General features: G+C 40.0%; 3 protein-coding genes across 3 annotated transcripts; 1 reads left to right on the top strand and 2 right to left on the bottom strand.

The window, feature by feature from the left end:
* Positions 1 to 872: 872 nt before the first annotated feature.
* Positions 873 to 12820, top strand: LOC137594253 (AT-rich interactive domain-containing protein 3B-like). The gene is made up of 9 exons (XM_068313613.1): positions 873 to 1262; positions 1965 to 2582; positions 7983 to 8057; positions 8160 to 8232; positions 9238 to 9421; positions 9680 to 9930; positions 10533 to 10808; positions 10900 to 10989; positions 11642 to 12820. The coding sequence occupies exons 1-9, from the start codon at positions 1239 to 1241 to the stop codon at positions 11776 to 11778; spliced, it is 1728 nt and encodes a 575-aa protein (XP_068169714.1). The 5' UTR covers positions 873 to 1238; the 3' UTR covers positions 11779 to 12820.
* Positions 12821 to 19127: 6307 nt separating this feature from the next.
* On the bottom strand, positions 19128 to 25384 carry LOC137594394 (early endosome antigen 1-like). Its single transcript, XM_068313833.1, has 15 exons — positions 25266 to 25384; positions 25078 to 25176; positions 24937 to 24990; positions 24604 to 24818; positions 24237 to 24501; positions 23739 to 23844; positions 22699 to 22738; positions 22504 to 22594; positions 22312 to 22382; positions 22143 to 22227; positions 21950 to 22025; positions 21745 to 21860; positions 21490 to 21627; positions 20799 to 20859; positions 19128 to 20520 (listed from the first exon to the last, which is right to left on the bottom strand). The coding sequence occupies exons 1-15, from the start codon at positions 25356 to 25358 to the stop codon at positions 20303 to 20305; spliced, it is 1728 nt and encodes a 575-aa protein (XP_068169934.1). The 5' UTR covers positions 25359 to 25384; the 3' UTR covers positions 19128 to 20302.
* A 79-nt stretch (positions 25385 to 25463) lies between these two features.
* Positions 25464 to 26899, bottom strand: LOC137593404 (uncharacterized). Its single transcript, XM_068312079.1, has 6 exons — positions 26774 to 26899; positions 26619 to 26683; positions 26228 to 26513; positions 25940 to 26037; positions 25731 to 25851; positions 25464 to 25634 (listed from the first exon to the last, which is right to left on the bottom strand). The coding sequence occupies exons 1-6, from the start codon at positions 26804 to 26806 to the stop codon at positions 25464 to 25466; spliced, it is 774 nt and encodes a 257-aa protein (XP_068168180.1). The 5' UTR covers positions 26807 to 26899.
* Between the last annotated feature and the right edge of the window lie 600 nt (positions 26900 to 27499).

The following is a 27499-nucleotide window of genomic DNA, read 5'->3' as shown; positions in this document are numbered from 1 at the left end:
CCATATTTGTGTACTGATTTACTTTTATAATCTGTTCTTTTACAGATAGTCCTGAATCACTATCGTACTGCAGCTTGAATGTTTTTCTTATTGAAGCAAACTAATATATTTACATGGTTATTAAATCCTAAATAATGAACTAATTAATAAGATGTGGCAGAGTGAAATATGTCAAAGCACATTTTTCGTTGCTGCTTTTCTAGATCATACTTCAGTAAACTAGTAGTCTACCATTGGACTGCTCACACTTTGAAGGGTTCATTCAACAGTACCCCTAAATGCTTTCTGAAACACACTTCACTGATTGATTTTCCCGTTCCCATTCACTCCCCTGGGCCTACATTCACCAGCCGACACTGGATTTGAATTTTTGTAAAGGATGATGCCTTTTCTATGACGCAACAGCGCCATCCACTGCACATCAGATCAATAAATGAAACCCCATGGCTTATGTGAAAAGAAATCAGTGACATCACCACCGTGCCCAATACACAAGCGTTAGTTTTGTTCATAGTCGATAACAAAATCATGACAGGATTTGATTAATTTCATAGAGGGGTGGGGGGTCCCAGGGGTCCGCAAAGACAAACGTGTCTGAATGGAGCAAATTAGATGTCAAATAAAAGATGAAAATGATATCGTCGTGAAGAAAATGAGAAAATATCTGGGTTCAAAGAATCCAATCAGTGGATAGTGGTGATGTAAATTGACTCCAATCATTCAGGCCATGCACATCCACCCATAGTGGATGTGAATGCACTTTATATGTTGTGAAATTCTAGAGAGCCAGTCTGGCTGATCGTGAGGAGAGTCCACACTAAAACACTGTTTACTTCTTTCCTCTGCGCGCAGGTCGAGTTGCGTTATGGGTTAATAACAGTGGTGGGATTTCCTCGTAAAGTGGGAGAGAGGAAACCCACTTTACGAGCTTTCTGCGTGGGGCGGGCCTTTCATTCATCTGAGTTGGGGGTGTAGGCCACTCACTGAAAGACAATCAGAGATGTTTGAGTTTCCATGCGCAGTGACCAGGGAGGCGCAGTGCACGAACGACACAACTACCCCTCCTCCAGCTCCAATTACCCCGACGTCCACACCACAAGATTTTTTTTTTTTTAATTTTTTTTTTTAAACATCAAATCTGACCTGAATAATCTTCAATGTTTGAAAACTGGTCCTGAGATGCGATTTAATTCTACGGGAACAAAGAAGGAAGAAGAAAATACGACCTGTTGGCGGAGATGGATTACTCCAAGGCGCAAATGGTGAGTGTCGACGAAATGATTGGTAGCGTTCCAACTCGTGATTGTTACAGTAACAAAGCAAATGACGATTCTTGTAATGTTTCTTATTCTCAAGAAACGGATCCACGTTGTCGATCAAGTTTTCGCTGCAGTTATTGATCCGGTTATGGGTGTTTGGCGTATTTATTGCGGCAGGCCTTTTATTCGCGGTCATATGATCAGATATGAAGTTTCTTTCGCTTATCAAACCCCCAAAAAATGTTAAATAAATTCTCTTATGGTGTATTAAAGTAGCTCTGAGTTAATGGAGAACACAAAAAAAAAGCTTTGTGAGGAACTTGTATGTCTTGCTACTAATTTATTCTCAGCTGAATTAAACGTCGGTCTGTTTTCTGTTAATAATTGTCTGAAGCCATGGAGCTTTGTTTCTCTTTAATCCACCAATAACGCGCTGCTTGAGGCCCAGACGGTCTCTGCTCCAAAACCCGAGTTCAACTTGGGAGTTTTGTTTGGTTCCAAAAAAATATTTGCACAGCTTTATGTAAAAATACAAATATTTACTCAACAAGTTGGTTGCTTTATTGTTATTAAGTCAGGTTCTCCTTTATTCAACTCTGGATAAATTACTACCGATGCACACAGTCAACTAACACACCACATTCTCTCAATCAAGTTAGATGAATGAATGAATGAATGTAATTAGCTGCATTTTTTTGCCACCAGTCAAATTTCCCAGAGGGAGTCTCTTCTGGGTGTCCACAGCTCAGTCCTGCTGGGATCAAGTTGGAGGCAGTGATGGAGCAGCTGCAGAGACAACAAGAGGCCCGGCTGGAGATGAACCTGCAGGAGAAACATCTCCTTCAAGCCCAGCTCCTGTTTGCTCAACACGCTGCTGCAGCCAGAGCCTCCGGATCTGGATCCAGACTCGACCCGACCTCAGTGGGCAAAGCCGACGGACAGGCTCATCAGGCACCTCAACAAGCTTTGAGTAACAACCTCAGTAGAATAGGAAGGGATGAAGAAGATGAAGACTCTGCTGAGGAGGAGCAGGAAATGGTCGAGGCTGAAGAGAATCATGAGGAATTGGATGAAGATGGGGAAGAGGATGAGGACTGTGGGCCTCACCAACATTCTAGGAAGCGTAAACTCCAGCGAGATGCAGGCTTTCCCTTCCATCCTTTTCCCACCCCTCATGTGGCTGCTCTGAAGCAAATGTCCCGATCTCCTCCTTCAGCAAAGCAGGAGCATGAGGAGAAGGAGCTGCCGTCTCCTGCTGCTCTTCAAGCCTTCACATCACCCAATGGCTTCGCTGACTGGGGCTATGATGAGCCTTTTAAACAGGTAAAACATCTTGGACTTTGCAAATCAAGGCAGTATAATTTTTTCCTGGCTCTAATGGTTTGCCGTCTTTTAAGTTGAAGATTTGAAATTGCAGCCATAAAACCCACAGTGATATCTGTCTACTTGATACCCGTCACCTCGGTTAATTCTTAAAGAGAAGCGATCAACATCTAAAAATGTCCTTTTTAGCTGGCACATTATTAATTGTTGACTTCTTCCTGCTGAGTCAGACTAACTGCTGCCCAGTCTGCCTCCCGTTGACGCGTGTGTGTGTGTGTGTGTGTGTGTGTGTGTGTGTGTGTGTGTCTGTGCGCGCGTGCACAAGAAAGAGTGTCCCTCTTGGCAGAATGCCCGGCCCTTGATAGTGTTTAATTACTGGCTGGGCCTAAGATCTCCTTCTGCTGTACTTCACCTCATGCCTGACACTTTCGGAAATGTGTTCTGGCCTTTGGCTGAGGTAAATGATCTTGGCTGTGGTCCAATACCAACTGTAAAAAGGCTGATTCAGACCTGACAAGGATGGAGTTAAGAGAGCTGAAGATGAATAAAGCAAACCCGAGTATCCATAAAGGAGGCCAACTTCAGCATTGAGTTCGATTTGTTAGGATTTGTTAGAATAGTTAGTATTTAAATATTACATCCAAAGCCAGTATTACCAGTTGTTTTCCCTCAGTCAAAATGGGACTGCATACAGGAAACAGGTTGTACACGTCGACTAATCTGATTGGTTCTCTTGTGTGGATTTTTCCCTTGAAAAGGCCCCACTTCAATACAATACATTATAATTAATGAGGCCTGCAGGCAGAGGGACAGCTGGGCGAGAGCCTGGCTTACGGCATACCAGCAAGCAACTACCCATAAAGTTTATTGCTGCTGGTTTAATGGTGCTGAATGGATTTTTACTCTATCAGATGTTTTTCACACCTCTGTGTTTCATTTATTTATTTAGTTTCCTTCACTCGTATCCTCCCTGATCTGTTGCTGTCTGCTAGAAAATTTAGACGTGAAGCATTATCAGTGCTTCAAATGAATTTGGAATCCAAAAATGTTTTGAGATCATGAGCCCACACAGCGGCAGAAAACTTACAGGTTACGTAGCTGTAGCTCAGTGGATAGCTTCGCAAAAATGTGCGTTGCTTAGCGACGCTACATGGCAGCTTAATTCAGCTGGAGGTAATCAATACATTATAGGGCTGCTGCAGCAAGAATGGATTTCCTTTCCTCAGACCAGCACACAGCAGCTGTGTAATTTAAAAAAAAGTATCCTGCTTCAGGTGTTAAAAGAGCGTTATTTTCTGTGTTTGATATAGAGGGGATTTTTTTTTTTATTACCTGAAGCCCAAACTGCTGTTTTCACCTTAAATGTGGATGCTATTTAGAAATCATGACAAATTATGGGAATTACTTGATAAATAGTTTCTCCTTCTTTACCTGTATTGTATATTACACATAATCACCTGCTCATTTTTCATCATTGCTGTGTGGTTTGTAGGGAGGAGTGCTAAACGTAGTAAACTGCAGAGGAACGGTATGCAGCCCTGTAACATCTGAAATCTAAAGGAGCTCTTGACTTTGCACAAAATGCAGTAATTTGTTCTTCTTTGTACACACTCCTAGATCTTTTGCTTTAACAAACTGTTGAACTAACACGTCTGAAGACCTGGACAAAAGCTGCTCAAGCCTCGCCATGCTGGACAGCCATTGTTCGCTCCCTGTTTGCGGGCTAACTGTACGACCTTAAATGTGGCATGGGCGGGGGTAAAACAACCCCTGTTTGCTCTCAGCCTCGGCTCACAGCACAGCAAGGGGCCAGATAAATGATCTTGACTTGTTCGGATGATTAGAGGCCCAATGATTTGATTTGGATTAAATATTTCATCTTGCCCCCCCCCCCCTGCAGTTACATTGAAATTTCGAGATGGATATGTTTTCATTGTTTCTCTGCCGAGGCAGCTGCATTATATTAATGAAGCTTATTATAACTGATTATTATTATAACTTACTATAAATTATTATAACTGATTTGCCGTGGCGACCCCTAAAGGGAAAAGCCAAAAGGAAAAGAAGATTATAAATGTATATTACGTTATACGCATAGGATTCATTTCTTACAATTTTCCGAATCCTTGTTGATTGATCAGATATTGTTATAGAAGTGCTTCAAGTGTTGTAAAAGGCATTAGCCTGTTAATTTGTCTTTTAAACATCTATGGTACTATAAACCCTAAACCCTAATAAAAGCTAGCTAACAAAAGAAAGCCTTTCCTGACCTACATACTGAATACTATCAGCATCCACAGGCAGGGATACGTGAAAACTCTGTGAGCAATTAACCCAAAGCTCTTTGTTAATAGATCCGCAGTAGGTCTCACTTGCTCATCAATAAGGGGGGAAGGGTTTGATTTCCATTTGATGGTGAAAAGACTGGGATGTTTATCTACTTTCACATCAATACTCTTTCTGGTGGGGGAGTAAGTCCTTTATTAGAGATTCAAGGCTGTAAAACCATTTGAATTCACAGCAGCTCTGCCTCCACAGAGTTCAGCTGAAAAGTGGATGCCCACAGTTTAGCAGCACTTTAACATTTAAACACAGAATAATAAATAAAAAACCACTATCCATTTAACTACATATGTTTTTACTATTTATCATATGGTCAGGCTGCTTCTTTTCCATTCCACCTCCCATCGGTTAAATTCTATGGACTGAATTGAATCTAAAAACGGGGGTAACTATGGCCCAAGGGCTACCTACCCCTAAAAATCAGGAGGATCCTACACATGTAAAAACTCCCTCCTAAATTGTCTTTGCACTCTGCATTTTACATACTTCCAGTAGCATTTTAGAATGAATTTCCATTGTTCAAAGTTTGGTCTGGCTGCCATCATCGACTTCATTGTGTTTAATCTGGAAAAAAAAAAAAAAAAGAATAATTTAGTTATCAGCTCATAAGGGGTGTTCAGAGTATTTTAGGACACTGTATAGAGTAACTGGATGAAGATGATTCTCCCATTGGCAGCTAATTTCTGCAAAGATATGTGAAATAGACATGTCTCCACATTCTCCCATTAATTCCATCTCCCTGGTAATGTACCCTAGAGCCAGAGTCAATGTAGTAGCGACAGCCCAGTGGAAACTCAGTAAAGTTTTGACCGTTTTCCATTTCAAACTTGTTATCAAGCAAGGCAAGGGTTGTTAATCATAGCAACAAATATCGATTGAGACCCGAAGAAGACCAGCATTTGTCAGAAGAGTTAAGATGTGGCCGCCAAAGATGGCAAAACATCTTTAGGGGAAATAACTTGACATTTTTATTTTTTCAGTTTGACCCATATTCCATGACAACACAGGCGGGGGATTTACAACCTGTCCTAAACACACCCACTGGGGAGTGATCGAGATTACTTCAGCTGATCGTAAACGTGAAGTTGTGGCCTTCATACAACGATATGACCACACAGACTGCTGTTAAAGTAAAGTGTTTGGTCTCTGGAATTTCCCATTCGTGTCATTACCTCGTCTTCCCTCAGACCCTCGTGAAGCGCATCTCAATTTACTTGAGTTTATTAGTAATTGTGGCTAAAGTCATAGTTAAAAAACGGTAAAAGTACAAAGGATGAGGAGTTTGGGAACAGAAAGTGTGTCTGTTATACTGTCTGTTACACTGGTATACTTGGCACGTGATTAAAGAATTCCACGATAGAGCGACTAACTATCTTATTTTTTACGGTAATATGAACCCTCCCCATACTGATATTAAACTACCTTCTATCTGTATTACCTTTTCACACACTCTTATCGACTGTTTAAAGCACTTTTGTGTCTCTGAGGTGTGTTTCAGGACCCTGGTGTTTGTCTGTGTCGGTTCTCAGTTATCCAGGTCATGGTTATTTAGTTCTGAAGAAGCCTCTTAAAGTCCAGTGGATTGATTTAAACAGCCTTGGATGACCTTCGTGTTTGTGTGCTGTTTCTTACTCCAAGTTTTAATTCTGCTACTATTTGAATTACCTTTTTTATCTACCTCAACATCATCAATGAGATTTCAGAATGTGTGAGGGACCAGACTGCTGAATTTGCCTTTGGTATTTATTTCTTTATCTCTGTTTGTCTCAGAGTAAAGAGTGCAATCGAAGCATTTGTGTTGCGGTTGGAAGACTGGCTGTCAGAGAAGACAAGATTCTGGAAAAAACAAAGATGCAAAGCAAAAATAAAGCTGCAAAGATGAAAATACATATAAAATTACTTTATTATACTAATAAAATAGGCAAATAGATCAATAAAAAACCCAGAGAAAACACCAGGTAAAAATGTGTAAGCTGGAGGTGTTCTACAATTAAACTAGTCAGCAGCGGTTGCTTGTTTTGGTGCCTAATCCCTAAATTAGCTGAGACTTTTGTATGTAAGTACAAGGAGCCGTTGAAATAGTGAACTAAATGTAGTGCTGATACACATTTCAAGTATTAATGTAATTTATAAATAAATGAAGGCATCAGAGGATCGAAGCCACAGATGAACCCCAGGTCAGATCATTGTCAAATGTCAGTGTGTTTAAATTCAAGTCAGTAAAATCGGAAGATGGAGGAAGACAAAAACAACTAAAAAAAAACCTGTTATTTTGATCTAAAAAGCAAGTATCTGATCTTATCAAATTGCCAAAGCACAACTTGCTTTCACAAACAAACAAGTTTGTTTTACTACAAAACAAGAGCGTGGCCTTAAAGGCGTGTGAGCATCGCTGTCATAACGAACAGCGAACCCGTGATGGAGATCCTAGAAGAAAAGAGTGTGACATGTAAGGACAAGCAGTTAATCAACAATCGTAAAATTAATCACTTAATACCAGTTTTGGAAGAGCACAAGAATAATCTGAAATAGGACTGAGTTCCTGTGTATGCAGTGACAAACCCGTCTTGAGACATGCATCATGGTGAAGCTCTGGGGGCGTCAGCGGGACAATAACCTCCCAGCAGGCTTTTCCACACAGTTGCACAAACATTGGCCTCCACTCACATTTTTAACCTTCAACTGTCATGTTCATGGGGGGTGATGGAGGATAGAATGTCATATTAAACCACCTAATGAGCACTTCATCTCTTTTCCACTATGACCAGCTTTAGGCATACCCTTTTAAAAGCATTATTATATTAAACTCATAAACCTCAGTTCAGGCAGCCTGAGCTTTACAGAGATCAGCTTTTCTGTGTGACTGTGCTGCAGTGAATGGATTAACGCTTGGAGTGAGGCAGGTTTGGACACAGAAGGTGGGAAACAGGCTTCATTTTGTGTGTGAAATAATCAGTTGGTATTACATTAAGCACCTGCCAGTGGTTTGTCAGGCTGTTCTCATAATTTGTCACATTAAGCAAACAAAGAGGAATTTCTTTCTGTGTGTGCGAACAGAGAGGAAGTGCCATCTGGGCTGAGGAGAGCGACGGAGGAAAAGGAAGAGCAGAACCATCGAGGGACTTTGCGAAGGTCAGTAGATTTGTTGAATGCGTGGAATTTGAAGAAGAAAAAACCTGAAGTAATCAGAATAATGGTTGACTAGTTGCTAATGTTCTTATCTCCAATTCACAGCTTTATGAACTGGACAACGACCCACAAAGGAAGGAGTTTCTTGATGAACTCTTTGTCTTCATGCAGAAACGGGGTAGGAATCAGTCTTCTGGTTTTTAAATAATTGCTTTTAAAAGGTTTTAAAAGATTTAACCGATTTTGTTCTGTTTTGTACATTAAAAGTAATTGTAATTGATCATGCAGTTTTATCTGTTAAGTTGAATGTATTAACTATATACATTGCGAGATTCACAATTTCCCAGTGATTTTAAGGAGCTCAAGTCAGCGATAAAACTATCATTCCGATCCAGATGCAAATATTAAAGGGTTAAATTATAAGTAAGCACCGTGTCGATTCAAATCAGAGGAAATAGCTTATTTTAATTTCAGTTTCAACAGCAAAACAATTTGTAAAATCTACATTAGCATGGCGAGAAAAGACAAAACCTGTGAAGTGAAAAAAATCTAACCTTGTATTATTTACTGGTTACATTAAATAAACTCTTAAAATATTGCTAATTCAGTGTGCTGATTAAAATTTTGATTCTCAGGGGTTGCACCTCACCTTTCCACCCTGTCTTTGTCAAATTCCTCTTAGCGTTAAAAGCTGGGACGACGTGACGCTCTGTCAGCGATCATACTTATGCTTGTGCGACGTTCATTCCCTGATCACATGTGTGGCTTTTGTTAATCCAAAAACAAAGTGGTTTCTACATCTGCCTTTCTAGATGTCTTGAATTGATTTTAGTTTAAATCAGGATTGATGATCAGTCAGGTATCCACCCTGTGATTGACAGCCACAGCTGACTCTGGCCCCCTCCCCCTCCACACGACTGAAATCATGTGCAGCTACAGATTTCCTGTGTGGAATTATCCCCACCCCCACTCATTTGAAATTATTAAATTGGTATTCAGACAGATTGTGAATACTAGACCATATTACCAAAAGTGTAGGCTGTCGATGAGATAAATCACCATAAGGCTCCTCTTCCTCCATATGTCTTGTCTCCCGTTATTTTTACAAACCACTAATATTTAAAGACCGACTTTCCAAAAGAAGTGAATTCATCTCATTGTGTTTGTCTTCTTATATGTTTAGGAACTCCTGTCAACCGTATTCCCATCATGGCAAAGCAGGTGCTGGACTTGTACAAGCTTTATAAGTTAGTAACAGAAAAGGGAGGCCTGGTGGAGGTCATTAACAAGAAGATCTGGAGGGAGATCACTAAAGGTCTGAACCTCCCCACGTCCATCACCAGCGCTGCCTTCACCCTCCGTACCCAGTAGGTGTCTCCTTCATTTGGAATAGTAAACCATAAACTATGGAGGCAAAAACTGTGCTTCGGTATAAAGAAATAGGTGTCTGACATTGTTGTTAGGTGACTATTAGCTGGAATTAAAGTGAAATAGAGATCTGTCTAAGCTAAAATGTAACACTCAGAAAATGTTCAAAAGACTGTCTTTATTATTTTACATGTTTTTGCATCAAAAATAATGCTGCATTTCATAGAAACTGAATTATTTCAAATGTTTCCTCGTAGGTATATGAAGTATCTGTATCCGTTTGAGTGTGAGAAGAAGGGCCTGAGTTCTCCAGATGAGCTGCAGGCAGCCATCGATAGTAATCGCAGAGAAGGTCGACGTCCGTCTTACACCAGCAGCCTGTACCGCTACTCCCCCTCACCCAGCTCCGCTCCTCACTCTCTCCTCTCCTCGTCCACCATACAAACCACTCCGACCAATCACAACGGTCTGAGTACAACCCCCAGCCCAAGTCTGAAGAAAAAGAATGGTATGATGCTGTGTGTGCGCTGCTCTCGTTAGAATCTTTGATGGATTCCATACTGGTTCATAGCACTTCTAGAGGTCTGCTCGATTCTTTAAACTTAAACGGGAATTAAATAATAGTGATTTACATGTAAATTACCATATAGACTGGATAACTTTGTAGATACCGTATATTAAAAGGAGAAGAAGAAATCTCTTTTGAGGGGAATTTATTTCTCTCTCTTATACATATATATATATATATATATATATATATATATATATATATATATACAGCATATAAAAAATAGGACCTGTATTTTATTTATTATGTATTGTTTTAATGTCCTGTTTTTGTTTCTGATAAGTATTAGGGAATATTCGTATTTAGAGTAGTAATGTGATTTAATGACCTCAAATGGCGATTGTAGATTGAGTGATTATACATTGACATTTATTAAAAACTTGCGAACAATTCAACTTACAAACAACCTCTCCATTGTGTATGTAAGTTGAGGACTACCTGTATACGTGTGTGTGTGTGTGTGTGTGTGTGTGTGTGTGTCTGATAAACTGCCACCATTTTAAAGAGTCTTGCTGATGTCTGACTCCCCCCCCCCCCGTCAGACGAGTTGGCGTCTCCCGTCATACCCAGCCGGTTGCCCATGGCGATGGCCCTGGGGCAGCAGCAGCAGCAGCAGCAGCAGCTGGCTCAAGCTGCCACGCTGGAGCACCTGAGGGAGAGGCTGGAGCGAGGACCCACAGGGGCCGATGGAGCAGAAAAGAAGATGATGCAGCTGGCTGAGGAGCAGCAGCGCCTCATGCAGCAAGCCCTCCAACAAAACCTCCTAGCCATCGCCTCACACTTCAACCCCATGAACGTCAAACCCAACAACGGACAAGGTGGCTAATCCCTGCTGTTATATTACAAACATTATTGTTACGTTATTATAGGAAACCCTGTTAACTGAAATATTTATTTCTATTCTCACAGACATCAAACAGGATTTGTCACTGAGCATTTCCACCAGTGGGTCCACTAGTATTAGTGTATCTGTGGAGTTTAATGGCACCACTTATTCAGGTGAGCAATTAGATCGAAGACAAAATAATGCTGTGGCCTTCCTAAAAGAACTCAAAAATCTGGAAGGACATTTTCTTGAAATCGAACTATATATTTATAAATTCTTCATCGTTTATCTGTTTGTTTTTTTATGAAACATTTTATTCTCTATTTTTTTACATGTCATTAAAACTTCAGTTCGTCTTAGCCTGTTGGATGAGATGTTTCACGTCTTCTCACCTTCTTCAGTTCTAGTGAACTGAAGAAGCCTCTTGGATGAGATGTGAAATGTATTCAAGAAACTTTCTTGAAGTCTAGTGAATAGATTTAAACAGCTATGGATAACCATGACCTGGATAAAGGAGAACCTACAGACATTTCATCTTAGTTTACTTATTCTGTTATCAGAAGAATTGAACATGACTGGAAATTTCCAGTAATGTTGAATGTTGTAAGCTCTGACTGTAATGACATGTCTAACACCCAGTTATAATGTAATTAAATATAATAATATAATTATAGGGTAATTCAAACTATACAGTAAATGCCCATTGCTTTCAGTCTCTGTGCACTGCTGAATCATTTAAATTTCTCCCTTAATCTTAAAGCAAATAAAATCTGCAAATTCATCAAATTTGTCTGTTGACTTTAATTTAATTTTCTTTCTGATCAGGAGTGCTTTTTGCCCAGAAGTCTGCTGCACCTGTGGCGTCGCAGACGGTAACACAAGCAGGAACAAGTGCTTTCAATGCTCTCTCATCACACAGTCCGTCCTCTTCATCTTCCACCTCTTCAAAAGGACCAAATTAAGGTTTACTCTAATAAAACTGTCCTGGTTGCACATTTACACAATATACCTCTCTCGTCAGACAAGAACTGTAGGAATTCTAACAGAAGGCTTCAACATACTATAAAAAAAAATTCAGTTTAATCTATTTTCATTGCTTTGACTGTTTTAAAGTTAGTCAGTGTCAGGAGGGCATGGATGTTTGTCCTCAAAGGCTTCCTTAAATACGCTAACGTAGATTCAGATCACAGTTTACCTTAGTGCCTGTTAGCAGCAAATTAAATGTATTAGGTTTCATAGGGTTTTACAAGTTTACAAGTGTCTTTAGAGCTCAAAAGTAGACAATGAGAAGCAATATTAAGCCTTTTTATGTCACTGATTATCAAACAGTTGCTGCCTTTTTCTAGAGTAGAACAGTTTGGTGCCACTGAAGACCAAAAAGCCTTAGCTCAATCTCATCACTCACGCCTGTAACTATTTTGCAAACCTTCACTCTTCGTTCCATTTATTGCAGCCATCAGGGATTATTTTCACCACTGGTTTCCATGGAATCACTGTAGCCTAAATTCTACAAGGAAGTTGAAAATAAATAGGCTGTAGGTTGGTTGGATTTTTGTATGATCTGTAAATGTGTGTTTCTCATCAAATTACAAATATTTTTTCCCATATAATCTAAGGAAAACAGAAGGAGTAAGGTTCATGTCGGATGGAAGTCACACAGATTTACCTCAGATATCGTCTGAACTCAGGAATGTCCTCTGGACGTGTCACTGTTATTCTGTATCTCATAATATTTTGCTGTGTTGTATTTGATAATTGCAGAGAATGTATCATTAATGACCTCAGATTTTTGACAAGTGAGCACTGAAACTGTCCTACCTCAGTCTTCTAGACAAGTATGCAATACCTAAAGCAGCACGTGTTGATTAGCAATTGACTGCATTCTCTGTATGTGGACAATCATGCAAACATGTCATTGCAAACAAATGCCACTGTTAACTCATCAAATGTGTGTAACTCTGTTTCAGTCTTTGATAAATCTATTGGACATGTGGCTATGAGGAATAAAACAATCATATTGTCTGGATAAATCTTTTGTTTTTTTGTGATAAAAATAAGAAGGTAGATGATATGGAAGAAGTAGCAAATAAATTCAATGAATTCTTTGTGTGTCGGGGCTGAGCTGGCAGAAAACATCCCTGTGTCTCCCTTTCACTAGGATCATTTTGATAACAATGGAGTGAGAAGGACACACAGATAAGACACATGGTGAACAAATGTGTAACAAAAACATCTACTGAGAATCATTCCAGTGCTTTAGCATTAACAGAAACAATGGAAATCATCACTGATGCCATAGATCAAAAAATGTATTTTATAGGAACCTTTATTGACCTCAAAAAGGCTTTTGACAAATTGACAATGGAATTCTAATGGAGACATTGGAACAATTTGGAATTATGGGTACAGTACTACAATGGGTGAAGAGGTACTTTACATAGGAGACCACAATATGTCAAATTGGGACGGAGGACATCAAAAACATACATATATGGGCTACCAAATGGTTCAACATAGATAAATTATTTCTGAACCTGAGTAAAACTAAATGTTATTCGGGAAAAGAAGCAGCAAACAAAGCATACCATAATTATCATGGTGAACGAGGTAAATAAAGAACGGGTTACTGAATACAAAATGTTAGGCGTGGTCATTTATGAGATTCTAACCTAGAAACCTCATGTCAGACAACTGCAAAATAAACTAGCCAGAAGTGTGTCCATATTGTGGAAAACCCAGAAACTACTGGAATTAAAGGTTACATAATTTATTGTGCATTAGTTTTGCCCTATCTGAACTGCTGCGCTTAGGTGAGGGGAAACACATATAAAAGTGGTTTACAGCCTCTATTCTTAATGCAGGAAAGACCTACAAGAATTGTTCACATCGCTCACTATAGCGTACACAAATCAATTATTCATTACATCTAAATTGCTTCAGACATAGTACATGACCTCATAAGCTATAGGACTGTTCAAATTAGGTGTGAGGCAGCCAACAACTGTTTACCACAAAATATACTAGCACAACTCCAGAATAATGAGTCCAACTACCAATTGTGAAGAAACACAGCAATTCTAGAGATGTTGTAGGTCTTTGGAGCTGATCTGTGGGATGACTGACTGTTCTTACCATCTGTCGCCTTCACTTACCTGACATTTTTCTTGGCTTGCCATCCCGGGCCCGAACTAGAACTTGTTTGAATATCGCACACTTTCTGTAAGTCCTATAAACTTCCTTTCACTTCTCAAATATTACCGTGTTTGTCTGCTATATGATATAAATAACTGAAATTGTTGATCCAAACAACCAGTGATTTATAAAGGAAAATCTGGAAAATTATCAAGGGTGCCCAAACGTTTTCATACCACTGTACACGTGTAACAACATACAAACAGTTAACAAACAGCCTGTTGGAACCTGTTGTGTTTGTAAGTTGGGCACCTTCTGTGTATTATAGATCCATTGATTAAATTTTATTGGAGCTTTTCTTGGATAATTAAAAGTGATACCAAGAAAATCCTCCAACAGATCCTCCAGTGGCGGTGCCTCTAGAAGAAACTAGTCTATTCCACAGATAGGCAAAACAACCCACGCATAGACTCACACCTACAGACAATTTGGTGTTACCAGTTCACCTTAACTGCATGTTTTTGGAGGTGGAAGAAGCCCAGAGAGAACCCACACAGACGTGGTGAGTGGCTGCTGAACTGGTTGGAACCTACCTAATAAAACACTACCCATAAATGACCACGTGGGGGCAGTATTTCCTTCTATACACAAAACACCAGTAGAAGTTAAGGACAGGGAACATCTGTAAACTTGCACATTTTTCCCCTTATTAGCTCTTTGATGAATAAATGCTGAATATTAAACTAGCTGAACTTGATCCAGAGACACATTAAGAAGTTTTTTTTGTTTTCTGTTTGGAAGATTATTGTCAGTTGTATTCATCTCTACAACATGAATAATAATAATAATAATAATAATCATGATCTGAATTTCTACATTTGCTCAACATTAATTTTACATCACAGTATGTATAGAAATTTAATTCCTGAACCCTGCAGTCAACTAAGGCTTGGTTTATACTAATGGAGATAAGACCTCAGGGGTCAGAGGATGACGGTTGGGGTTGAAGGATTTACTGAGGAGATGTAACGTAGTGGCACTGCTGAACTGGCATTTGGAGCATTGCAGGACAAAGATGCTCTGAGCATAACTGAGAGGTTTTATATCCACAGCCTCGTGTGCCTGAGAAGAACAACATCAGTCACTCTTCAGTGGAGGAGATCGCTGCTCAGGGGTGAAGGCTGGATTAAACTTTTAACAAACGGATTTAATAGCAGAATGGTTTTTCAATTTTCAACAGAAACACAGCAGTTGCTTACGATTACCTGACCTGTATTTCTGGAAAGGAGGAAATCGTTTTTATTCAATCTGGGGGCATACATATACCTTTTTTAAATTTTTTTAAATAGATTTGAAACCTGCACAGATATTTTTGTGCCTTTGCTTCTTAACAATGGCTTCAACCGATCCTCGGGGAGATTTCTCCAGGACTGAAAGCCTGGATGTGTTTTCATAAGTTAGAGTTGTGATCTTCTTTCCTAGGACCTCTGGGCTTTAAAATGCTTTGAAACAGGTTCCCAGAGGCTTTCAGCACACGACTGGCACCATGCCTTACCATGATGACGAGTACCCAGGCCAGCCTCTGTACCAGTCTGTGCTGCTCTTCTGCTGTAAGGGTTTGATTGAGGTCATAATGGTGGTGCTCTTCTTCTGGCTTCTGGTGCAGGTCCTCTTCAGCAAACAACTTGAAGGTACTGTCTTAAAGGGTACTGTCCTTGTTTTGTTCAGTGTGAAGCATAAGCTGATTAGAGACATAATATATGTTTAGGTTAGTTATTTGATTAACATATTCTGTCTTTATGTTAGTAACCCTACATTGTTTACAGAAAGGTATAAGCAATAAACCACTACTGAAGTTAATCCCGTACGTAAACATCTGATTATTGTTTAAAGAATTTATTGTGTGGTCTATACTTTAGGGTGACTTGGCCAAAATCTTCTAGTGTGTTATGGAATCCAGGGGTTAAATGAGAGAAAATTATAACATTATTCTAAAATTGTGCCATCTGATTGGTCCTTTTCCTTTCGTGTGTCTGCAGTTCACCTACAAATTCTTCTTTTGGTCGGACTAGTGGTTTTTTTCCTGTCTTTGATCCTGGGATGTATTCTCTGTTGGAGGGACAGTCGGGTTTCTCCAGTGAAAGACAAGGACTCTGTGACATCAGCACCGGCTCCTGCTGCACCTCTGGCCTTCTCTGAGACCACGCCTCCTTCAGCGGCCATGACGGCATCCAGACAGAAATACGAGGAGCTGGATGGAGATGTATACGATTACCCCTCCACTTTCACCAGCCCTGCTCCTTCAGATGGTGAACTCAGCTCTCAGCCATTCTTTAATCAAACTACAGCTTCCTCAGAGCAGGAGGAGGACCAAAAGTCTTATTTTTCCCTGCGCCGCTTCAGCTCACCAGCACTAACGTCACCTCTTTATAAATCCATTGAATCCAATCATTCTTCCCTGCCTGCATTTGCCAAACTGGGACTGTTGTCCAAAACATGTAAAGCACTGCAGAAACACTGCACAGGGATTGGGGATAATACATATTATGATGAACACAGCAGGCTCACCAGCCCTATTTCTGCGAGTCCTTTAATGGCTGAAGAAGCAATCCCACTGGCTTCACTGAGCTATGGCTCTGGTGCCAGCTGCCAACAGCCAATATCATCAAAACCATACATCCATTTCACTATGGCCTTCTCTTCAGAGCACCAAACCCTGGCAGTCACTGTACTCAGGCTCAGTGGGATCCCCCACAGCCTGGAGGATGTGTCTGTGCTGGGCAGCCTGTGGCCTCTTTATCCTTGTCCCTTACGAGCCTCTTTGCAGAGCAGCCTGGAGTCTGAGACCCACAGCATGGTGCTGCTTTTGACAGTGAGCTCTGTGGAGGAGCTCCAAAGGTGCATCATGAAAATCGTCGTATGCACAAAGGAAACGCCAGGCATGAGCGACAGTATGCTGGGTGAAGTAGAGGCCAGGTGCAGAGGAAAAGACTGGAGGGCAGAGCTTCCGTTGCATTTCATGCAAGAGCTAAACACTAAGAGGTCAAAGCTAAAAATGGTAATGTTCTGTTAAAGTAATTAATGTGAGGAGGTGGTTATTTTAGTAACGCTATAATAAGGTATGATTATTTTAACCCAACCTAAAGCCCTGTGGCTTTACGCTGGACCATAGATGTCAAAAATGACAAATTGTGGGATTTGGGGCCCCTGTGGATTTAGGACTTGGACAAGTAAATGTAGTAGGTGACTCGGCTTTCCGTGGAGGTTACAAGATGCGTCTGTGACACCAAATTGATCCATGAACCTATGTGTTTTATGTAGTGTTTGTCTTGTTTTTGGTACATGTGAATTTTTTTCTATTCTATGGAGCAAAAACCTTGTGCTAAATGAGAAATCTCTCTCTTGGTTCTGTGTTTTCTGTTTGCCCTGTGATCTCACAGGATGCACCCGTGTGTAAGGCGCTCAGCTGTTCACCACAGATCCTCATTTTGCTTCAGTATCAGTCTCAGTTCCATCGCATCAAATCTGCAGTCCTCAGAACAGACTACGTCGACAACAGCGACCACTGTTTGGCAGCACCAGGTGAAACCAGCATGTAGAGATCCCATAAGGATGTCCTGCATGATGGCATTATGTTCTTTACCTCTACCCCCCTTATAGGGGGTAGAGGTAAAGCAATTCCCTATGTTTGCTTTCAATGTTTCGAGGATTAAATGATGTCTCACAGGAACACAATGCAGTAGGAGATCATCCTTTTTTTTTTTTAAATGACAGAGATTTAATCCTCCACTAGTCACAATCCTCAGGAAAATATTCCAATCTCCTCTGGATCTCCAATCTGACACATCTAATCTTTGCATTAGCTTGTCTATGTATTTGTTGCATACAAACCCACGCTGTACTCAATCAGTATGGCGAAATAGCTGTCATGTACTGTACATTATACTGCATGTATTTGCATTTGCATGCAAACATCTGTGTTTTCCTATATCATATTCTAAAAAGATTTATTCAGGAATATTTAGTCTCTACAGAGTGTAAACTGCTGCATATTTTTTATTATGTTTTTGTGTACAGAATACCAGGTGGTGATCAATCTGCATCATGAGGGAGCTGTGATCAGCAGAAAGGAGGCTAAAGGAAGGTCGAGCACTGTGTGGAATGCTCCCTTCCTGTTCGACCTGCCTCCAGGAGACATCAGTCAGCTTCACCTCACACTTGAGTTCATAGTCGTGCAGGTAAATCATCTCATGGCCACTGATTTAAATACATTCACTTGTGACCACAATGTCAATTCTGCATTCTTGCTCCATTCACATGTGACACAATCAGGTCCTTTCGGAGGGTAAAACTCTCTCCCGGGTCAGAATCGGTGCAGATGCTGCAGACACTGGACGTGCTCACTGGAGGGACATGTGCAACCTGCAGGGGGAGCAGAGCCGCTGGCACGCTGCACAACCAGAGCCCATTTAGGGTTCTGATACCAATGCAATGCATCAACTCGGTCGTCATCCAAAATAAGCCTTTGTCATGAGAGAACATTCATGCTGGATATGAACTGATGTGTTTACAGACACTGCAGTCCCAACGCCAGGATGGTCACTCAGCAACCACAGCTTTATACTGGCCTTATTTCAATGCATCATTATTACTTTCACTACATGAAAGTATTTTGGATCAACAAAATGTAAGGCTTTCATTCATTTTTGGTTGTTTTTTTAAACTAATAATAATAATAATAATAATAATAATAATAATAATAATAATAATAATAATAATAATAATAATAATAATAATAATAATGTAACTGAACTGAGAAATCTAGAAATTCTGATGTATTACTCCACTAGTCAGTCCCCATGAATCACATGTCTTTTGAGATAAGATTTCTATTCTATTCTATTCTATTCTATCCTATTCTATTCTATTCTATTCTATTCTATTCTATTCTATTCTATTCTATTCTATTCGTTCGGAATGTAAAACAAAGTGGAAAACACCATATGAATATGATTAAATCCTTCCACCTGAGGCCTGAGGTGGCTTGGTGACGATTCACTATTTATTAATTATTGTTTGAGGCACAAATTTTCAAATTGTTGTCATAATTCTCTGCGTTTTTATTAGACTGACACAAAAATATCACAATCAATTTACTTATGATTGAATGTTTCCACCATCACTGTAGCAAAAGTTAACATTGTGCCTGAGGAGAAAGAACCACACTAGATTTATACTGGTTGTTTGAAATGACACAGAGGAAACCAGGGGTGAAAACACATGGCTCCAGGCTGTTGGTATTGTACAGTAGACCAGCATGGATCTGGGTAAAAATTTGTATAGAGATGGTCCAGACAGGAGTCATCAGCCCTCTAAAGAGCCCAAGGGCTGGGTGAGAAATTGAAGCAGCAATACTGTGGTTGTTGCAACATCAAATAGCCAACTTAGATTGAAAGACCTAATAACAAAATAATAAAGAATACAGACCAGAGGTGAAGGAGGGGGTCCCCTAGAACTTCTGAACTGAGGTATGATAAATCCTATGTTTTTGTAGTACTGTACTGGTAGAAGGAATTTGTCAGTGGAAAATTAATAGCGGGAAAATAAGACTTCCAGGGTGTTAGTCAGAAACTACAGCTAGGGAAAGACTAAATCACCTGACCATTATAAAGATCATCTGAAAACATGGGAAGAGCTCAGAGAGAAAGGTTCTTCCTGTGGTCTGGAGGATGAGGAGGAAAGCCTAGCATAGAATCTGAGGAAGAAGAAGAGACGAACAGAAACTAAGGATAAGCTGTGAGTGTATGCTCCTGATGTGGGACTACAGGAGGAGATCGAAAAAGCTGCCTACAGATCCGTTATAGGAACTATTGAAGATGAGATGAATTGGAAGGTCAACAAAAATCAGGCTCCACCTTTAAGGGAAAATTTATCTACGGAAATTGCTGAGGTGGCTTTAAAAGTCTCAGGAGGAAGAGATAATGACAAGTTGAAGAAGTTAAAGAATAAAATAAGACCTAGGGGAGCAGTTGTTTAAATCACAGATGGAGAATAAACATCTAAAATAACATCTAAGTAAGTCTCAATTATGGATGGAAGTAACCAGTAATCCAATTACAAAAGGGGAATTAACACAAGCCCATTATGATCACTGGGGGTGGAGGATGATGAGGATGAAGATGCCCACATTTTAAGGACAGAATCAGAGTCATTGGCCTGTAAGTTAACAGCATAAGTTAAAACTGCTGCTAAACCCTCTCAATATGTAAAAGCATTCCAGGTAGCCGATCATTCCAGGTAGGCGATCCGGTGCTCCAGGAAGTGTAGCCCAGATCAGGAGTCACAAAAAAACACTTATTTAGCATCTCCTTCCTCTTCATTTTCATCAGGGCTGCAGATTTCAATGACCTCAGCCAGGAATATTCCATCAGGATAAAGGGAGAGAGCCTTCATCTTCTGCAGGTCATCATCATTTAGACAGTCGTACAGGTCCGGCACTTCAGCGGTGGGAGGCTCGTGTTTGTCAGCAGTAGGGGGACAGTCTTGGACTGGCTGGTTGCATCTTAATGTGGCTAAAGAAGAAAAAATAATTACACAAGGATTTCAAATGTTTTATGCTGCAAATTGATTTTGTAATATATACAGAAGATGGAATTTGTCCTCTGATAATGATGCAAAAAGTAGCTTGTTATTTTATGAGCCAAGACATTCCATATGATCTATTCCAGGTATGTCTTTGTGTACAGGGTCCTGTCTGAGGTTTAAAATGTTCTCAGTGTTCTCATAAATTAAAAAAACCCCAACTAAATCCACACTAATGAACACGACACTGATTCATGCACAACTTCACCTTGTATCAAATTTGAGTTCATTGCCTCCAGACAGTTGATTCCCACACTCATATTTGGCATCTGATGAAGACAGGAGATAGTGATTTTAAATAATTTATTTTATGTTAATAAAGGCGGCTACAGGCATCAATCAAAATTTTTAAAATATTAGGTTACGTGTTTCAAAACCTTTTTCTGTTCTTTTTACTGTGATTTTGAAATGAAATCACCGTCACAGGTCTTCAGCCTAAGAGAGTGATGCACTGTAATTCTTTCTCATCCTCTCACGGTTGAGTCAGATGTGGTCCAGCTGAGCAGTTCTCTCCCCAGCCTCAAATCCGATTATTTTTAGAGTAGAAAGTCGTATGTGAGATTAGAGCTGAACTACGTTTCACATGGAGTTTTAAATTGCGATGCCGTCAGGCTGACACCCCTCCACATATGTGCTGTTTGCTTTTTCATCAAAGCAAAGGCTGGGATTAGTGTTGCCGGCACATATGTCTGTGTAGATGAAATGAACGCGTGGGCAGTTCTTTAGTTTTATGATATAATCCGGACATGACAATTTATGCCATCAGTGATATAAATTCACACCGGCTGCAGATGGTAATACATCCTAGCATGAAAGCAGATGACTGCCAGGTGTTCTGTTGATTTTATTCATTGCTCTGGTTGATGAGGCCAGTTCTTTATAGATTTCAGGTAACAAACCTGTCGGCTTTGGTTGTAGACATGTTCCTCTGCTGGCCGTTCCTCCTCCCCTCCCGACCAGTCGCTGTTCTCCTCATCCTCTTCAAACACTGGCATCAGGTCAGAGCCCCTCTGCCAGCTCCTCCTGTCCACCCCACTCTAAATAGAAAAAAATATCGTGTTCTTTGTAGATATTTTCTCTTTGTAGAATACAGCTGATAACTATCATTGTTTGTGAAAATATCTAAAGGTATTTAATTTACTGAGGCTTCTTACTTTCATATCTTTATTCATACATGTCCAGTCTTGTTGGTAATGTTTCCTCAGTGCTTGAAGCTTCTGGATGGCCACAGTTTTCTCCTCCTGGAGCTGATTCATCCTCCTCTTACTCTCTGAAAACAGGTGAAGGAAGAAGTCGTTTTTGAGCTGAACCACCAGTGAAAATCAGCACACTATCCTCGGTCGTGGGCTGAAACAGTACCTTCTAACTGGGCCTTCAGGGAGTTGATGGTTGAGATCTTTATTTGGCTTTCAGTGTCTTTGTAATTTTCAGACGCCTTTGTTCATGAGCATTCAGAACAAACAGAAATGATGGGAACAAATGTGAAGGTTATTTTTTCGTCGATTGACCTGCTAGTAAAGACAGAACGTGTATCTGAGACTGTTCATGACACCTGGAACTCTAGAGCTGGAATCTGGAATTGGGTCTCATCCATTTCCACCTTTCTCAGCCTCCCTAGACATTTCAGAGCTTCTTCCCTGTTACAATAGATTAAAAACATGTAACAACTCCCACCATTTAGTATAATTAAGAGTTATCATTAATCAAATAGTTTGTCTTACTTTTCCAGGACTTCCTTGTCTCTATCAGCCAGTTTCCTCTGTGTTTCTGTGTCACTGCTTTGCATGAACCTCTGTTGATCAGAAAAATATCAACAGTTCACAGACAATACACAAAATATTTGCTAAAAATAAATGTTCTCTACACTACTGTGTTGCATATGCAATGGCATCATCACTGTGACACCTTGTCACCTGATCTGCTTTGTTGTGGCTGCTGCAGGGGACAGACATTTCTTCTTCTCTTCTTCTCTTTGACTTCCATGACAAAGAGGACGGCGATATGCTGATGGACACACAGAGCACTTAACAAAAAGACTGATCACAAAATGTGATTATTTGATGGTGGCAAAATTATTCAAAGTGTGATTCTCATCAAAATCCACTCACTCTGTCTCTTTGACCTGAGTTTGCACTGAGAGCGCATCACCTGCAAATAGAAGGGCGGGATGGTTTAGCGCCCCCCTGTGTTTAAATACTAAAATGACATTTATTCTCAGGCGAAAGTCTGCAGTACATAAAGCAGTAATATCAACGGTTGTAGTGATCTTGGTTTACATTGATGGAGGAAATACACAGACCTTTATTTAGAAATAAGAATAACAGACTATGAAATACTCAACAAATGTAGTAAAACTGCCATTTAAAATCTGATCAAAGTGAAAGTATGCAAATTTACATCGAAACATGCTTAAAACACCAATAACACAATACCCCCACCTATATATTTGAATAAGCTCACTTGAAAAAGTCTCACGCTGTCCCCAACTCCACCCACTACCTGTCAATCAAGCACCCAACCAATCACGGTGCATCTGCCAGAAGGAATCACGTGAACAATATGGCGTAAGACATCTGCTAACTGTATTTTAGGAGAAGAAATAACTACATGGACTTCTCAGTTCACGTAATTTTAGAGTGTCATAACTGTTCCAACAATGATCATGTTTTTGAGCAGAAAGTCCAAACAGCAGGAACGACACAGAAAACGGCAACGATTTCTGAGTGAAACCAGCTGGCTAGGACGAACAGTCTGTCCAGCTATGGTTTCCGTTTGGAATGGGACAATCGATGTAGTGTCCATAATGCTCCTCAGGCATCTGACAAAAACGCTCTTTAAGTAACTACATACAGTTGTGTTCATGTAGTCAGCAAAGAGAACTATCACTTCTCTAAAATTTCTTATATAATATAATATTATCTAATATACATATAATACAATATAATTATCATATCATATTACATTCTAATTCATGATGAATTTACGTGTGATTATTAGTAGTGTGTAGCTGGCCACTTAATTTCTAATGATTCTCCAATAATAACTATAATTGCATTTGTATAATGCTTTCAAAATAATGTAACAAATAAAGAAACATTAAAAATTTCACTCAGGTAAAGCATTCTACCACACATTCTTTGACTTTTACCTTTCCTTTCATATGTGTGAAGTAGCTCCTGAGACTGGCTCATCTCCAGCCCCAGCTCTTGTTCACCTGTGTCCAGCTCTGTCTCCATCAGTTGGCCTAATTCATTCTGTTAAATAGCATATATACAAAAACATCAGTACATATTCTACAGTAAGAAGAATTCTGTGGCATGACACCAGTGCTCAGGGGTTTCCGGTATACACTACCTTGGCACTGGTCACTATTCTTTCCATATTAAAATTTTGCTCCAGCAGTTTCTCAATTTCATTTCTGGGCAGGAAAATGTGTGTAATATGCTTGATGTAGACAGTCATGAAATAGTGGTGTATAGGATTTGTAATTTTGATATACTTGTCTTTCTGGCCCTCTTTCCTAAGTTTTTCATTCTCAGACATTAAATGTACAGGTTCTGCTTGCAGCTGAAATCAGATTTTAATTTTAAAATTTTAAATTACCTGTAAAGTTCTTTTCAGTGGAGTGTTAAAGGGATATTCTTACTTCATTTCTACAGTTGCTCTTCTTAAGCTCCTCTTGCTCCTCCTGTGCAAACTGCAGAGCCAAGGCCACTTCTTGCCATTTCTCAAACCAGTGTATGGCCACAGCTTTTAGCTCCTCGGTGCTCTTGACATGTACTGCTTCTTGTCTCTGATGCTCTTCTTTCTGCCGACGTAGCATCTCCTCCTTCTCAAGAGCTGCAGCCTCCAAACAAAGGCACTGATCCTGCAGTGTCTGCTTTTGTAATTCAAAAAACTCCAAAGATTTCCTATTCCAAATAATTTGAGGATTTCACTTTAACCATGACTGTTTTTGGGATAGTGGATACACACACTAAATATTGAAGAAATGATTTTGCCCATGATCTCACCTGAGCTGGCAGCATTTTTCTGTCATTGCTGTTAGCTCATAATGTTGACCTTCATTCATTTTACGCAGCTCCTCTTTTTCACTGCTCAGCTGAATGCACTGAGTCTCCAGATCTTGGATCTGTCTGGAGCCGATGACCCCCGCTGCTGTTACGTGATGTAGCTGAGACTGTGATGTGTTCAGTTCCTGCGTAATCATTTCTAGCTTTTCTTTCACCTGATGAAAAGATATTTATTCATTGAATAAAAATGTAAAAAAAAATATCTGAGTGCCTTTGGTTGTTGTTGTTGTTTTCCTGGGTCTGGTTGTTGCTGTGTGATGTTCTGAATCCTACCTCTGAACAACTCATTGCCGCTTCCTGGGCCTCTACGTGTAGATCTGCATTATGCTGTAGGAGACACGCACAAAAAATAATAAATGATTTTAAAAAATCTAGAATAAGCTTTATACATTATAATTTAAGATTTTACGAGACCTGGATTGGTAAATCTTTGCCAGGCCCTGTCAGTTTGGTCCTGAGATCTTTAATATCATCCTCCAGCTTTAGCACCTGAGTTGATAAGATCGCCTTTTCCTGAGAAGAATAAAAATAACTTTCAAAGTTTGATTACCAAACTAAAATGATGTGTTCAAGAATGATTTAATAGGGAATCAGAGGCAGACCAGATATGCTTCGCTGATCTTGTTGTTAGCTTCACTCAGTTGTTCTTGCAATTCAAATTGATTCTGCTTTGCATGGTTAACACTTCTTTTCATGTCTTCAATTTGATTCGACAGTGTCCTCTGTGTCTACATTGAAATACACACAGCAGGCAAAATCAGATAACTGTAATGTGACTTTGTAATTCAATATAAAAGATATCAGCAACAGAATTTAACTTTAACCTTCCAAGTTTTAAAACTGACCTCTGTAGAAGTATGGAGTTCCTGAAGTGCTTGGTTCCGTTCTTCTTCGTGTTTCTTTGCACGTGCATCAGCATTTCTCAGAGCCTCTCTCAGCTGGTGCAGCACCGTGTCAATATTCTGCCCCTCCTGAGTTAAAATCAGGGCTGAGTTTGGTAAAACAATATATGCATTAAATACTACTTTGAGAAAAATCTGTTTTCATAATAGGAAAAGCTTTCACACCTGTCTGTTTAAGTCTTTTTGATTCAGTGGTAATGTTCTGCCAAGTGAGGCAAGAGTTACTTCATTTGATTGGTCCAAAGTAGACTTCACTGGCAGCAGCTCCTTCTCCAGCTGTAGAACCCTTGAGGGTGATTTTCACAAGTGGAAATTCAAGCTTTTCTAAAATCAGTGAAATTGTGACATTTCCATTTCTTTTTTCTTGCACGAACTTTTCATGAAGTTCTCTAAGTTGCTGCCTCTTTTCAAGTGAGGGTAAGTCAAGTGCCTCCTTTTCCTGCTCGAGATCGCGCATCACACCTGACTGCTGCTGTGAAACACATTAAGGAAGGATAATGAGCGCAACTGACGCACAGACCAAACAACTTATCCAAGCAGAACAACAACAGTACCAGTCCAGTCACCAAAATGCCAGCAATAAGGGAGAATAAATAAGATACTTTGAGTAATAGTGTGTTTCCATGGACATCTAGATGTACGGTTTTGTTGTTGTTGTTTACCTTGTGCTTCATGTCAAGTTGTTGTGTAGCAGTTAAAATGTTGTCAAACTGTGAATTTCTGGCCATCAGTCGGTCTATCTGAGTGTCCAGATGTTTATGAGCATCCTGTAGCCATTGTCCCACTCCTGCCTCTCTAAGTCTCCATGTCTCTCGGGGAGAACTGATTGTGGTCTCAACAGAGGGAGGAAAGGATGGTGTCAGATCCTTTGGTCTTAGATGATATAGTGACTGCATCTTCTTTAAACTTCGGTATTTCTGTTTGAAGCTACCAGAATTCCCGGATGAGCTGGAATACAACAATATATCAGACCAAACATTTACAAAACACTTACATGAAAATAATCTTTATCATACATAGTTTGTTTCTAATCAGAGTACATTTTCTCCTCACGTTGAGCCAACTTTGGACAAAAAGCTTGCCCCAGAGACAGCTGCCGTATCATACCATGCAGAGGTCTAAAATAGAGAAAATCACTTGAATTTTTGAAACGACCACCAAATATAATCAACCAGTTCTTTCACAACAATTGTATATCTATGTTTTACCTGGGTTGTAAAGCAAGATCTGGCATCCCACATTTCAAGGCTTGTGAAATAAAATGGGTTTGAGTGTCTTTGAGTGTCCTCCTAGATTCAAGCTATAACTTCTCTTTGAATAGGTGAGGTTGTAGTCCTCATGTTCCTGTGTCAGCAGAAGAAACAGGGATGGTATTCACACAGAGACGGCAATTCGCACTGAATGACTATTCTTGGATCATGCGTCTATAGCAACTGCTTGCTTAATGGTCAACAACTAATTTTTCCACTGTGTGACAATTGCAGTAGGTGTACTGTACATCAAATGCAGAAATTCATAATTGATCAGGAAAGAAACATGACTTATGTGTTGAATAATAAATGGAGTCGGAACAAATTCATAGCCTGCTCTTACGATACCTTCCAGCAAAAGTCTCCTGTCCACCAACGATGCTCACTTGAGATGCCAGTAAGCTTAGCTTTGGTTGCAAACTGCTCAGGAGTCCTTGAGCTGGGTGTCCATGGCAACGTATGTACACAGGACAGGGAGGGGTGGGTGTGTCACCTCTAGGATAGTTCCCACATGAGCTCACATGGCCTGATGAGTGTTGACTGTTTATTTACGTGGTGTGAAGAGTATCCTCCACACAGTGCTCCATGCACACACATTAACTCTAATTATTAATTTATGATAGTGTTCAACACTGATGTTTACTGTCTTTCAGGACCCTGAAAACAGTGATCAACATTTTCTGT

This window comes from Antennarius striatus, chromosome 4 (assembly GCF_040054535.1).
Source record: "Antennarius striatus isolate MH-2024 chromosome 4, ASM4005453v1, whole genome shotgun sequence".
Lineage (NCBI taxonomy): Eukaryota > Metazoa > Chordata > Actinopteri > Lophiiformes > Antennariidae > Antennarius > Antennarius striatus.
This window is presented reverse-complemented; position numbering and strand designations above follow the sequence as displayed.